This window comes from Trichosurus vulpecula, chromosome 3 (genome assembly GCF_011100635.1).
Source record: "Trichosurus vulpecula isolate mTriVul1 chromosome 3, mTriVul1.pri, whole genome shotgun sequence".
NCBI lineage: Eukaryota > Metazoa > Chordata > Mammalia > Diprotodontia > Phalangeridae > Trichosurus > Trichosurus vulpecula.
Window position 1 is genome coordinate 294233753 of NC_050575.1, and position 16252 is coordinate 294250004.

Sequence of the window (16252 nt, forward strand, 5' to 3'; positions counted from 1 at the left end):
GGGACCAAGGAAACTTTCATGGAAAAGAAACTTCAGCAAAGGGTAGAAGCAACCTAAGGATCCTGACAGATCTGGAGGGAGAGGGAGGGTGTTCAAAGAAGGGGAGGGGGAAGGGCAGCAGCTTGCACAAATGAACAGAAGCAGCAGATGGAATGTCAGATTAGGAGAAAGGTTAATCCATTTTGGCTGGAACAAAGAATAAGCAAATGGAGAGGCTAGAAAGGAGTAGAATTGCAAATGGCCTTCAGTGCCAGGTGGAAGAAAAGTGATAGGCTTTTAAAGCAGGTAAGTGACAATCAGACATCTGTGCCTCAAGAAGATTATTGGAGAGGAGAGACTGGAACAGGGAAAGCTAATTAGGAGACAATTACAATAGTCCAAGCAGAGGATGAGGATGGAGTGGGAGAGGGCAGAAGGAGACAGATTTAAGACATGGCTTCTGGGGATGAAGAAAAGGGAGGAGTAAAAGATGATTCTGAGGTTATGAACCTGGGTAACTGAGAAGATGATAGTTTCCTCCAAAGAAATATGGAAGTTAGAGGGAAGGGAAGGTTAAGTGGGGAAAATGGCTAGTTCTGTTTCGCTGAGTTTGAGGTGCAAATAATACCCAGCAGGCAGTTGGTGATGATGCTGGACTAGAATTCAGGAGAGAGATTAGGCCGGGTCGCATACTTGTAAATCAGTGGCATGGAGATGATAATTAAGCCCTTGGGAGCACTTGAATAACTAACGGAGAGGATACAGAAAGAGAACTGGGCCCAGGTTAGGGGTCATCCAAACTTAGAGGGTAAGAGGTGAGTCATGGCCTAACAAAGGCATTGTGTGGGTTCATTAGGAAAGGGGGGCAGAGAAGGGGAGGGGGAGAGAGAAAGTATCCAGGTCCTAAGGGGATTTGTTCTGTGAAATTTGGACTCAGTCAAAGGGCCAAACTTGAGGACCTAGAGGGCCACATGTGGCTTGGAGGCTGCAGGTTCTCCACTCCTGATAGGAAGTCAAAATGGTGACTAATCACAAAAGCTATAGAAAAATCTCGAAAGATGGGGACTGGAAAAGGGCATATAATATATAATAGATCATTGGTAGAGATCACTGGAGAGATCAGTTTCAATTAAGTTGGGGATAGGGGTGGAAGGAAGTCAGAAGCCCAAGAAAGGAATTGAGAAGTGGGTGCGTGCTGAGAAAGTGGAGAGAGGCAGTATAGATGACTATTTCTTGGAGCTTGGCAGTGAAAGTAAGGAGAGATATCGGATTATTGTTGGCCTAATAGCTGAATTGTAAATAGTAGAAGGAACTGGGATGTTTAGCTTGGAGAAGAGAAGATTTTAGGAGACAAGATAATTGTCTTTAAATATTTGATAAGCTTCAGGTGGGAGAGGGAATAGAATTGGTTTGCTTAGCCACAAAGGGCAGAACTTAAAGAGATGGGTGGAGGTTGCAGGGAAGATTTTGATGCTATACAGAATGAAAAAGTTTGTAACAACTAGAAAAGCCTGAAAATGGAGTGGGCTGTCTTTAGAGGTTTTGTATTTCCCATCCTTGGAGGACTTCCGGAAAAGATTAAATGACAACACAGGAGCAATTTTGAGGGGATTCTTAAGTCACTTATGAGTTGAACTATGTTAACTTCTGAGGTTTTTTTCTAACTGAGAATTTATGGTATTGTGATACTGTAGTTCTGGCCTTGGCTATACAACCAACTATGTTATCTTGATGATCCCTCTCCTTTATTCTCTGAGTTTCACTTTTCTCATATGTAAAATAAGAGTACTGGATTCAATAATCTCTAAGATCCCTTCTACTTCTGAATTTCTATGAGAATAGAACAGAATAAGAGAGACAACAGGAGGAAAAAGGGATCTATGGTGCCAAGCTATTCCTATATACAACTGCAGTCAAGCCAGGGACCTTCTCATACCCTTGCAATAGTATGTTTACCCAGACCCTTAAAGATGAGATAGTAGGAACAAAGAGACAAAAAGAAGAGAAAGATAAAGAGAATAGCTCAGGTGAAAGAGAGAGTGAAAGATGGAAAAGAGAGATAATGGAAATAAAAGGAAATAGGTCTGTCAGAAAGAGAAGGTAGGAACCGAAAGTCAACCACTGGAGACACTGCCTAAAGGGAGAATACATGGCAAGAAAGGATGGATATAAATGGCATTGATTCTATCAGTTAAATTTAAAATGCAGAAAATAAAACCAGGGACTCAGAAGATCATAGAATTGTAGATCTAGATTGAACCTTAAGGAGAATCTGGCCCAAATCCCTGTTTTACAAATAAGGGACCTGAGGTCATGTGCCCAAGGATAGATGGCAAATTAGTGGCAAACATGAAAATTGTGTCTGTGTATATGTGTATGTATAAGAGAGAGAGAGAGAGAGAATGAAATACATACACTATATATAATGTATATATAGAAAGTATGTATATGTATTTATATATAAATATGTGTATGTGTATGTATGTGTGTGTGTGTGTGTGTGTGTGTGTGTGTACACACATACTTCCTAGATACTGCTCTTTCTTGATTCTCCTCCTAATGCACCCATAGAACTCCTTTGTTAGATCATGACCCATTCTCATCCACTAAGTTTGGATGACCCCTAAAGCTGTGACCTGGGCCCTGTTCTCATTCTATACCTCTCCCTTGGTTATTCAAATGCTCTCAAGGGCTTAATTATCATCTCCATTCTACATCATAGATATTTGTGTGTGCAGATATGCACACACATACACACCCACATAGACATATTTATATACAGTTATCCCTTCCACATTGTAACTTTTCCCATCATGGTTTTGATATATCATGGGTTGGTGTAAGAAATTAAATGGAAATTTTAGGAGAGTTTCACAGAAGCTGCAGATGACAGGCAAATGCCACAGAAAAAGTTTAGAAACTCAGAAATACATAAAATATATGTATAACATTGTATACAATCAACATATTTCATCTTTTAATATCATAAATATATGCAAATTTTAGAATGAGGTATTGTAAACACCTGTAACAACAACAACAACGTTACTTGCAGCTGCTGTGGGAGTGTGAGACCAGTAACACCAGCATACAAGAAGGCTGCTAGTACAAGTTCTTTGATCTGCTTTTCTAAAGGAAAGCAACTTTAAAGGGGTCAACAACCTTACTTTAATCAAACATATATGTGTATATATATATATATACACATACATATATATATATATATACACATAATTCACTTAGTTCAGAGGAAAAGTCAGCACCCTGAACTTCAGAGAAAATACAAATGGAAATTATATAAACAAGCAAAAATTATTTAAACAAGGAAATACAAACAGCAAAGACCAACAGACAGAGCTTCCAACTATCTGACCAAAAGCAATACATACATAGTTATCACAAAGAGAAGTACCAACATCTGAGTTTTCAAAGCCGGGGCAGGGGGGCTACCCAGAATCTCATCTGGCTACATCACATGAACACTCTTCCCATGAGTGAGCCCCAAAGCAAAAACGTTAACCTCAGAGTATACACACACACACATACACACACACACACACACATACACATATATATACACACACATACACACATATATATACACACACATACACACATATACACATATACATATATACATATACATATACATATATATGCATGCTTCTTTAGGGTCAGAGGGCACACAACCCTCATGACCCAGGCTCATGTGACTCAAACTCTTGTGACTTAGGCTTCCATGTGACTTAAATAGGTCACATGGGCCTATTAATGGATGGGAAAGATCTTCCCATTAAGCAAAAACACATTAACAATACAACACCCCATAAAGGAAAAAAGAAAAAATTCAGATTTCTTCTCTGGTACAAAGGGAGGGGTTGAAAAATTTTACACAGATTTTCCAGATCACGAGGTGGGTGAGGAGCACCATGCCCCTAATCCCCCCCCCCATTGTGATGTGGAAGGGATAGCTGTGCATATATATAATATATATGTATGTATATGCATATGTATATATGAATGTATAGGTGTATATGTACATGTGTGTATACGTGTATGTATATATGTATATATCCGTATACACACATACACCATGTATGTATATACATACACTTCTATATATGTATATGCATACATATACATGCATATCTACACACACACATACATACACAACACAATTTTCATGAAACACAATTTCCTAAGGATGGTAAGAGAAGAAGGGTAAGATCAGGGAGCTACGCTAAGAGAGTGCCCAAAATGAACAGCCTACTGCATTTCATTGACATCTGACCCTATTTTAGTATAAGGGAACTTAGCCTGCCATGCCCAGATTCCTAACATAGAGGCACCAGCCTCCCTTCTTCCCCTGCCACGTGGGTGGGAATAGCCTATTTTAATTAGCCGTAGGGCTGCAATAGGCTGTATCTTTAAATCTAGCCAGATTGAGACAGTTGCTCTCTTTCTTTACACTTCCAGACATTCTTAACATTTCATTTGTCCTTCTCGGTTTTCAGTGCTGTTGGTGATCCCCAATGGACTGGGAGTCAGAGCCATGGCCACCTTGCAGCCAAGATTGTAGGCAGGATGCTGCAGCCAGCCAGTCTGCCAGAGAAGTCCTGAAAAGCCAGGGGGCCTGGCATTCAAGCTCAACGAAGGTTTTAGACTTAGAGCTGGGACTGTATTCTACAGGAACGGAGCTAGGCTGTTTGCACACTTTCGAAGTGAATATTTGTCTGTAAAAAATAATCTATTAGTTGTTAAATATAACTGAAATGCAGGGGACTCCCCCACCACTTGAGGGAACACCTTTGTGTTGGTGCTTTTCTCTCTGGAACATTGGTAGTGGCTGGAACCATTGGCAGAGATCCTAGATACCTCAAAACTCCCTTAAGCATACTGAAGAATCCTGGGAAAGGGATAAAATGTAACATGTCACCTCCATGTAGGGGGTATGGGTGGGGGAGCAGAATGGTCAGTGTTACATTCGATATACTATCCCATGTTGGTTGGTTGTTGTCCTTCATTTTTGAAGAGGACCAAAATGACATCACTATGTTAGAGTCAAGTTGCAGTGTGTCTCACTGTGGCTGATCAGACCAATATGAGCTTGGAAGCTTCTACCACAGGTTGGGCATATATAGTCCATATGAACACTTGGGGTGGATTCTCTAAATTTGTGCATCTTGGGTTTCTTTTGAGCTATTTCACTTCTGCTTTGCTCATACAGCACAGTACCTTCTCTGATAAAGGTACACCATGCTGAGCAGTCCTGTGCCACTGTCTCCCATGTCACACAATCAATTCCAAAGTTCTTAAGAGAGACCTTGAGAGTATCCTTGAATTGCTTTTCCTGACCACCACTTGCCTTGTGTGAGTTCTCCATAAAATAGTCTTTTTGGCAAGTGTACGTTTGGTATTTGAACGATATATCCAGCCCAACAGAATTGCACTCTCTGCAGTAGAGTTTGAGTGCTTGGCAGTTAAGTTCAAGAAAGGACCTCAATGTCTTGTATCTTATCCTGCCAAGTGATCTTCAGAATCTTTCAAAGACAATTCAAATGGAAACGATTCAGTTTCCTGGCATGGAGCTGATAGACTGTCCAGGTTTTACAGGCATACAACAATGAGGTCAGCACAATGTCTCTGTAGACCTTCAGTCTGGTAGTCAGTCTAATACCTCTTCTCTCCCACACTTTAATTCAGAGCTTCCCAAACACTGAGCTAGCTCTGGCAATGCGTGTGTCAACCTCATTATCAATGTGTACACCCCTGGAAAGTACACTATCAAGGTAAGTCAACTTACTACCCACAGTATTCAAAACTTCTCCATTTGCTGTAACCAATGGTTCCACATATGGATGGTGTGGTGCTGGCTGATGGAGCACCTGTGTTTTCTTAGTCTTAATTGTTAGGCTAAAATTAGCACAAGCAACAGAGAACTGATCCATACTTTGTTGCATCTCAGCTTCAGAGGCTGCATTGAGTGCACAATCATCTGCAAACAAAAAAAAATCACGCACTAACACTCCCTCCACTTTAATCTTGGCTTGTAGACTTTTCAAGTCAAAGAATTTACCATCAGTGTGGTAGCTGACCTTGATATTGTTTGTCTTTGTTGAAAGCATTTGAAAATATGGCTGAAAACATGATGCTAGAAAAAGCATGGGAACAAGCACACAGCCTCGTTTCACTCCACTGGTGACTGGGAAAGCATGAGAGCCTCATCCATTATCCAGAACCCGGGCAAGCATGCCATCATAAAATTGACATACAATCCAAATGAACTTCTCTGGGAAACCAGATTTTGACATAATTTTCCATAAGCCCTTGTGACCGACAGTATCAAAGACCTTGGTCAGGTTTATAAACACTATCTACAGACCTCTGTTCTTCTCCTGGCATTTCTCCTGGAGTTGTTGGGCAGCAAATACCACATCGACTGTTCCTCAGCCCTTTCTGAAGCCACACAGATCAAGGGCAGAGTTGGCAAGAGCAGGAGATATAGAGAAGATAAGTCTTCTCTAAGTTTTCAACAAATCTTTTCCAACTTCTTTTCAAGCTTTGAGTTACTTAAGTACTTTTTGCTTTCAGCTTTGAGAAAGAAGATGGAAGAAGCCAACCCCGTTTCAGGTTACTGAAGTAATACACTCTAGGAAGACATGAGAGGAGCTGGTAGCCTCCATCATGTCCTTATCCCCAGTTCACTAGAGACTTTGGGGAACTTCCTCTCGGGTTAAATCTAGCATGTGCGCGCGCTCTCTCTCTCTCTCTCCCCCCCTCTCTCTTTCTCTCTCTCCAGCTAAGTTATTTTGCTTCCAAGGGGGGGGGGGGGTTCCTTCACTCTCTGTATGGTCTGGTACATTCTCATAGGTCTATTTTCTCTGACTTTTCTCTTCCTTTCAAATTGGATAAATGGGTTTCTTTGATAATTACTGTAGATGTTCATTGTGGAACTTGTATTTGGTGGTAAGAGTCAAGACTTGGATATAAAGTTTGGGATCCTCCTTCCCCCAATAATGAAACCAAGATCAGAAGTTAGTTTAAACCTGGAAACCTCATCCTTTATACCAACAATATTTAAAGGAGCAGATAGATATAATTCTAGCCAGGAACCCTCATTCTTTGAGGACAGCAGAGTGGCCTCCAGACTCAACCTTCTATTTCCAGCAGAAATCAAAGTCTTACTTAGAGAAGAGTAGGAAGAGAAGAGGCTAGAGATGTCTATTCTGCCTCCCTTTGAGCACAAAATGAAAGCCCCACATGACAGGCAGGAGACAGCCCTTCACAATACATGAATCCCTCACAACATGCATCATCACTACTCTAGACTCTGTGAGTTCCATGAGGACAGAGGCCACACTTTGGCATCTTAGTGAAGACACAATACGTTTGTTTACTAAAAGAGGGAAAATTGGGTTATTCATACTTTATCTTATTTTTCTCAAAACACTAGTACAAGGATTATGATATAATATTGAAAATATTTTCACAGATGTTAAAAGAATGTGATAAATAAATACAAAGTATGATTATTCACTGACATTTTCTATCTGTTTTTGTTTGTCCTTCCTTTTCAAAGAGGACCAATGACATTACAGGGTGATATGTAAACCTGTGTGTCAATTGGATTTAAGTGAGACAGAGTTCACAAAGTCATCAGCCTCACTCTCTCTTCCTAAGTTTTCAAAGTCCAATGGCAGGACATAAGTCAGAATGACTGGACTGGCGATGGCTTGAGATTCAGTGAATGACCATGGCATTGTCGATATCTGACTCTAAGTGCTTCAAAATACCTGCTTCAGCTGCCCTCATGACCATTGGAACAAATTGTTCTCATCCGCCTATTCCATCGGGGGAAGTCTTCACATACTTGGGGTAGAAGCCCCCCCCCCAACTCACCAATGGATTTGAGGCCTGTAGGGTACCCTCGACCAAGTTTAGTCCATTTGCCAAGACAATTTTACCAGGGTATGGCTGATGTGCATGCTACAGCTTCTTTGAGCCACAGGTTAAGAGTCAGGTGGATCAGGTGGACACCAAAGGAGAAGGATCAGTTCCGAAAAGCTGACATACACATGTTGGCAAGCCTTTACAGCAGAGGTGCTGGTCCTTCCTGAACACCCCGTTACTACTTTGGACAGTAATTATATATAACTGCCAAACATTAAGAGGGGAGCTGCTCAGTTAATGATCCCTTACACTTGTGTGATGCTTTGTAATTTTAGAAAAGTGCTAAATGACATAGCACATAAAACACCAATCTTGGAGTCATGAAGACCTGAGTTTAAATCCTACCTTTGACTTTACTAACTGTGTAACTCTGAATATGTCACTTCACTTTTGAATGCCGCAGTTTCCTTACGTTGAAAGTGAGAGGAACTGGACACTAGCTTTAAACCTATGATCTAGGATTCCTTGATGTTTCAGCTAATCATGAACACCTCTGTGAGGTTGGAAATGTAGCTGTTATCCACATTTTTCTGGGGAGAAAATCAAGTGTTAGAAAGGTCAAGGATTCTGCTCATGATCATACTAAGTGGTGGACTAGAACTGCAACCCCTACATCTTCTCGCTCCATGTCCAGCATTTTTTCCATTAGGTAGCTGGGTGATACTGTAGATAGAACATTGGGCCTGGAGTCAGGAAGACCGGAGTTCAAATCTGATCTCAGACATTTATCAGCTTTGTGACCCTGGGCGAGTCCCTTTGCCTGCTTCAATTTCCTCAGTTGTAAAATAAGGGTAATAACAGCACCTATCTCCCAGGACTGTTGTGAGGATCAAATGAAACAGTATTTGTAAAGTGTTTAGTACAATATTGGCACATAGTAGGTGCCTTGTTTCCCGCTATACCATGTTACATCTAGCTACTCTGACTACTTTTGCCATTATCTTTCGCACGCTGAATCGAGACATCTGTAATGCAGAATTTAGCCCTGAATTACATATCTAGTACTGTCTTATGCTGTGCACTGATTCATGTCAGTGATAGTGGGCACTTAAAAATGTCATGGTAGGCACTTTAAAATATAGTCATAGTAGGCACTTAATAATGTTTGTTGACCAACTGACATGATCAGCAGCTGGAAGGGAAGAGGGTCCTGAGAGCTGAGGTCATTAATTCAAATATCCACCAAGCTATCAATTCTTCCTGACCATATCGAGACCATGCTGGGCCATGAGTCTCCAGCCTGAACCCTCTCTCACTGGAACCACCTAGACTTTACCCTCGAGTTCCTGGGCTCTCAGAGGTAAGCTTTCACCTTATATGGCCCGAATTCCATATCACTTCCTGGCTATTTCCAAGCCATGCTGCCTAGTAGCAGCCTCCTTCTTGCTCCACCTCCCTTCTGAGCCATGTGTAGTCTTTCCTATTAGAATGCAAGCTCCTTCTGTCTCACTTCTTTACATTTATATCCTCTGTGCTTAACACAATGCCTGGTGTATCACTAAACATTTAATAAATGCATTATCATTCATTCATTCAGCCAGTCATTCCGGTCTCCCTAACAAGACTACAAGCCCTTTGAAGACAGATGCTTGCATGACATAGCCCCACAATGTGCTTGGCTTCGTTTCAACTCCATCATCATCTTTATCAGGTCCCACCCACAATGAACTCATCACCAGGAAACTGATCATTCTGGAGATTGCTTCAGTTTTGCTACCCAGACCTCATCCATGCCCTTGGTTGCTTCTCTCTCTCTCTCTCTAACTGTAGAGCTGTAGAGCAGAACAAAACACTCCTCCCATAGCTTCTCTTTTAGGGGACTCAAAATGCCAGCCTTCTTTTCATTTGCTATTAGCTACAAGAGTTTCAACTCCATTAGCATCTTTATCATGCCCCTGCTTTAACACTCTCCCCACCCTCTTTCAGCTTCCTTTTGCATATTCTTCCTCCATTAGGTTGCAAACTCCTGGATGGCAGGGACTGTCTTTCTTTTTCTTATTTGTATCCCTAGAGCTTAGCCAATGTTTATTGTATTCTATCTCTGGTACTACATCTCCCCCATGCCCCCAATGTGGTCTGATCTTCCATTGCACACATAATGGAATAATGCCCTTGACCCACAGACCTTGGCCTAGATTTCTCTTCATCATAGCCCTCTGAATCACTTTGCCTTGTGCAGTTTGCCAAGCTTTGCCTGTGGTTTCAGAGCAAGGATAGCCAACAGAAAGGGCCAACTGTCCGGCTAACCATTGGGCTGAGCTGCCACCTACTGTCCATCTAGTATATGAATGTGAATTGTTATTAATACTTCCCATAGCTCTAGACCCCGAGTTTCCATTTGCTTGGCCTCAGCCCATAGTAGATAAAATTCTCTAGAATTAAGTACTGCAACATCTTGGCAAGCTAGACAGAGAGCAAAATCTTGTTAATTCTAGGCTAACAATGACTAGATTGTAAGCTTTAAGACAACAGCACAGAACAGCACTCACATTTTGTTGCTCAATTTCAATAAATGTTGACTTCAATTCAATTCTCCTTTGTATGTTACCAACTGTCGTCATTATCATCACCATCATCATCCTACCCTTTGGGTAAGCTTTCAGTTTAAAAAAAGCATGAAATTCAAATGCACTACAGAAAGTTTCTCTGTTCTGAATGTAACAACGATGATGCTAGCCTATTACATTTGTGTGACATTTCATTGTTACAAAGCACGTTGCAGATGTCATCTGATTGAATCCTCAGCACCATCGGGTGGGCAAGTTGCATTGTGACCACTTTACAGATGAGGTAGCTGGAGCTCAGAGAGAGATGGAGTGATTTGCCAAATGTCACGTAGCTAAGCCAGATCTTCTCAGGTTGAGTTTCTTTCCACTATACATACTATGACGCTTCCTTCTCAGAATAGGGCATCTATCTACCTATTGTATTTACTCATCTATTTTCTCTGCTCAAAGTCCCTTCTCCCAAACATTCCTTATTTATAAAACTGAAAAATTATTCGTTGTTTTATCCCTCCCTTTATGTTTTCATCTTCTTTGAAACAACAAGCTAGGGTGCTGATTATTTGAGGCCTCTAAGAATCAATTTCACTGCTAGAGATAAAATGCTCTATAGAAATAAAATTTAAGAGGTGATTTTAAAATAAATTATTTAACCTACCTGTTTGTTTTTGGAGAATGAATGTGCCTTACCCTGGAAGTAGCACTAGCTTGGGTCAGAGAACAGGAAAACAACTAGTTTAACACTTCTTGGCATGTATCAAGTTATGGCAATTATGCAGGTAGTGGGAGGTCCTTTGGGCACATTCTACAATCCTTCAGGGAAATCCTGGACCACTACCCTGGCTACCCAGAACACAAAATTTTAAATCAACAACAAACCAAGTATTTATTAAGAACTTTCCATGAGTCAGCCACCGTAATAAGTGATGAGATGAAAATAGTTTCTGCTGTAAGCTTCAAGAAGCTTACATTCTAATGGAGGAAACACTAACTATATAAACTAGCAGTGAGGGAGAACAGAACACAAAAAGTATCTTGTACAAGGTCAGAGATGAGCGGAGATTTGATGGAAGCCATGGGAGCCAGAAGGAAGAGACAGGGAGGGAGAGCATTAATTACCAAAAAAAATCACACTTTGTTCTTTGGGTTCAGGTACTTAACAGTATATATATGAATAAAACCCATGATAGAATATATGATTTCTTCTGATAAATAATGTATATAGACCTTAACACATGATACGACCTTTAATAAGCAATGTCCCATAACCTATAATTATTGGTTCAGCTATTCAACAAAATGATAAAATCTATTAGCCAACCCCAGGCTTGCTGAGTCTCTCTGTGACACCTTTGAGAGCAATGCAATCATTCTGAAGTTTGAATCCTTTGAAGATCAGATATCTTTCCTCTCCAGGTGATAGGCTCCTGAATTTAGAGCTGAAAGGGTGCTTAGAAAAGATCTTTTCCAACCCCTTCAACTTTACCACTGAACAAAATGAAACTCAGGGAGGTTAACTAATTCAGCCAAGGTCCCACAGATAGAAGGTATCAGAGCTAGAATTTAATCCTAGCTCTCCTGACTATAAGTTCAAAGCTCTTTCTATGAATCATGATAACAAAGTCACTTTTAACACAAGGCCCATTTTAGGTGAAACCAAATAGATATGTTCTTCTCCAGAGAGAAACCAGCAAAAATGTTTCTACTTGATTAAATCTGGCCAGAAGGGAAAAAGCAGCAAAGAGGCAAAAAAAAAAATGTATATGTGTTTGTGATAGGGATTATCAACCAGATTTCAGGCTGCCAGGAACTAGCAGATGGCTGCCTGAACTGAGGAAGACTGCCTAGCTCCCATATATCTTTTCTAGCAAAAACCTGAAATTTGCATCAGACTGAAAAATGATTTAAGAAATCTAATGAGAAACTACAATAAGTGACTTATTCTCTCAAAACTATACAAATAGCCATTCAGGAACTCATAGGTAAAAGGAAAGGGGGACACCAGCAAAATCAATACCAGCACAGGCAAACAAGCCCACTGGCCTTCCAGAGTTGCCAGTGATACATTTAGCCTTCAGGACTGCGTGCAGAGTCAGCAAAAAAAGAGGAAGTCCCTCCCCGAGGAAGCTTCGGCTGGTCAGAAAACAGCAGGAACTTTGAACGTCATCAGGCTTGGCAGTGATGGGTATGACACACAGGCACTCAGATCCAAATGGGTCCCTAGCACTCTGTCCTGCTATTCCAAATTGGTCTCTGAAGATCCAGCATCCAGGAGATCCAGGGGGGTCTAAGCCCAGGTGGTATAGGATATAGGTATAGGATAGCACAGGATCCAGGGGACCTAAGGGAACAAGAAACAAGGGCCTACCACCCTGCCCAAAAGCACAGAAGGGAAGAGAGTCTGACTCAAATATTAAAGTTGGAAAGATGAATAAGCCAAAAAAAGACACTCATCAAAGAAGACACAGACAGGATATCAAAAATCATTGCAGATCTAGAGATGCGCTGAAATCTAACTTGTAAAGAGAAAGTCACTACATAAAGTATGCAAATAAATCAAAGAGAAAAATGAATTTTCCAAAATGACAATGCAAATATCTAAAAGAAATAAAGATATAAAAGTAAAATAAAAAGCTCTAGAGGAAAGAATTGAAAGGAAAATAAATATCTTAGAAAAGAAAATGATAAACCTTCCCCAAGAAATGGACTCCCTGAAAACTGGAATAGACCAATAGACCAAATAGAAATCAATGACTCTACAAAACAGCAAAAAATATTAAAGCAAAATAAAAAAGGTTGGAAAAGTAGAAGAAAATGTAAGATAACTGATATTTTTTAAGTGATTTGAAAAACAACTGACTTGGGAAATAGGTAAAGAGAAAGAATTTAAGAATTATTAGATTCTTTGAAAATTATTTATTTTTAAAAGCTAGACCCTATATTTAAAGAAATCATAAATGAAAACACCCAGAGCTCTTGGAACCAGAAAGCAAAATGAAGTTAGAAAGAATCCTGAAAGTTATCCCCCAAAGGAAAAGTTTTAGGATTTTGGCAATGGTGTTTCCAGAATCCAAAGTTTAAAAAAAATGCTACAAGCATCCAGAAATTCATGTACCAATGAAATGTAGGCAGAATTACAAATATTGGAATACAATATTTCAGCAAAGCTGAATATAATCCTGGGGTGGGGTGGTGGAGCTTTACCAGAATAGATTTTCAATCATTTTTGATGAAAAAACCAGAACTAAATAGGAACTGTGAAATACAAACACAAGAACCCAGAGTGACCTAAAAAGGCAATTTAATTTGAGCAATTGAAAGAGGGTATATGATGATGTTAACATTGTAATAGGAGGAAAAGAAACGAGTGTCTATTCTGGACCTTAATATCTTCGGTGGACATTAAAGAAATTAAATAAGAAAAAAAGTTCCTGGGGTAGACTGGTTCTGTTCTAAGAATCTGAAGGGGGAAAGGGAAGGATAAAGGGAATAAACTGGTTTAGAAAGTTGGGGCGGGGGTAGAATGGGGGGAGCTTGAACTTCTAGTTCTCATAATTTGGTGTGCAAGAAGAGTATATAAATATGAAGGAAGGGGTATGGGGAGTGGACAGGTAAATCTTCCTCTTAACTGAAACAAAAAAGTGGGATAAACACACATATACACGGACACAGTGGGATGTAAAAGCACTTTAAACTCAACAGAAAATTAAACAAGGATTAAGAGAAGAAGACTTAAGAGTAAGGATAATAGTGAGGAGGGATTAGTAACAAGCAAAACAAACTTCCTAATCCTGAAGAGGGATTGAAAAGGGAAAAAGAAAATAACTAGAATGTAAGAGGATGCTTATTAATCTATTAAGGCAGGAGCTCTTAATTTTTGGTGCACAAACCTCTTGGAGTCAGTGAAGAGATTTCAAAGAATTGTGAATGCAGAAGGGAAAAAAATTCATTTTTATTTTCACTAACTTTTAACTGCAATTTACTACGTTCTTCAATTACGAATTTAAAGGGAAAAAAAAAACTTATTGTGAGAGCAGGTATATGAATGTAATAGAATATTATTGCACCATAAAAAAGTATGGAAGGGATGAATTCAGACAATCCTAGGTATTATGAACTAACATAGAGTGAAGTGAGCAGAACCAGGAGAACAGTTTGTACAAAGATGACAACACTTTAAAGAAAAATAACTTTGAAAGAATTTGAGAACTTTGATCAATTCAACGACCAACCACATCTCCAGAAGACCTGTGATTCCTTCTGCTTGATGATGCTTAGGTGTTACAAGGATTTTTGCCCCTCTAGCTTTTAAATTGGGAGGGATGAGGATGGAGAGGAAATAGCAGCAGCGATGCCCAAAATATTGAAATATTTTTTAAACGTGCAGCAGAGACAAGGAGGAAGCACAAACAAGCAGGACAATTTCGAAATCGGCATGTGGAATTTATTATGTACCTTTTAAAAGGATATAAAGAATAGAAGAAGAATAAAAATAAAAAGCAAGCAGTATGAGATTTAGTCTCACATGGAACCTCTTTAAATAAAAGGAGAGAGGTGGGGGAGGGAGGGAAGAAGCATGTATTAAAATGCCTACTGCTTTAAAAAAAATATTTTATCATTTGAGCCTCACAACAACCTTATGAGGTGGTCGCTATTATCCTCATTTTACAGTTGAGGAAATTGAGGGGTTAAGTTCTTTGCCCATGGTCAAGTGCTAGGGTCTGCCCAGGTCTGGCGCTCTAGCCACTGCACCACCTAGCTGATGCTAAGTTGCAGCATCCGTCTGCATTTGAACCCAGCTCCTGACGCCCCCCACAGCAAGTAGCTCTCTTTTTCACTCTACCACATCAGTCCTCTACAGGCCTCAGTTTCTAGAGCAGGTTAAACTAGATGACATTTAAGCCCTCCCAGCTCTAAACCCGGGGTCCCCAGCCACAACTTCTCACATGTTTCAATCACGTGGGATGTGACCGTCGGCGTCACAGCCCTAGCGTCGCACAGTTGGCGGCCTCAGGTTTGCGGCCCCTTTATTCCGGTGCTGCAGAGGCTCAGGGGAGCAAGCGTGGCAGGGACAAGACTTGCCACTTAATACCTCCCATAGTACGAGGAATCGGGAATGAGAGGATAGGAACTTAAATATGACGGCACCGTTTCCGGTCACGAGACCCATAGACCTAGGCTCACTCTCGGCCTCCACTATTTCCGCCCGGATTCGACGGAGGGCTCTGGGCGTCAGCCACTTCCGCCCGGACTCGGCCAAGGTTGCTGGGCGTCAGCTACTTCCGCCCGGAGTGGACAGCGACCTGGAGATGTGAGGGGGCTTGAGAACCCCATTCCTTCCCTGCTCCCCGGAAGAGGACCCCCCCCCCTCCCTCCGCCCGGGTCCACTTAGACGGGGTTGCAGGGGAAGCAAGCTTGTGGGCGTTTAAGACCCCGGCTTGAGGTTGGTGTGGGAGGCGGGACTCTCGGACCAGGCCCGTGGAGCCGGCCGCCGGGAGCTTGAGGAAGGAGGGAAGAGAAGGAGCAGGCCCCACCGCTGACCCCGGCCCCGGCGCGCCTTCCGCGGGCTCCGGGCCGCGATGGAGTTCGCGGAGCTGATCAAGACTCCGCGAGTGGACAATGTGGTGCTGCACCGGCCCTTCTACGCGGCTGTGGAAGGCACTCTGTGCCTCACCGGCCATCACCTGATCCTGTCCTCCCGGCAGGATAACACCGAGGAGCTGTGGCTGCTCCATTCCAACATCGACTCCATCGAGAAGCGGTGAGTCCAGCTCGAAATGATAATCTCTCCGGGCCTCAGTTTCCTCGTCCGTTCAAAG

General features: G+C 41.3%; 1 protein-coding gene across 1 annotated transcript in view; it reads left to right on the forward strand.

The window, feature by feature from the left end:
• The first annotated feature begins 15700 nt into the window (after positions 1-15700).
• The window catches only part of MTMR9 (myotubularin related protein 9), a 44469-nt gene continuing 43917 nt past the window's right edge, over positions 15701-16252 (forward strand). Inside the window, exon 1 of the mRNA XM_036749609.1 lies at positions 15701-16194. Within this exon, the coding sequence (XP_036605504.1) occupies positions 16013-16194 (182 nt within the window). The 5' untranslated portion in view covers positions 15701-16012. The remainder of the gene's footprint in view (positions 16195-16252) is intronic.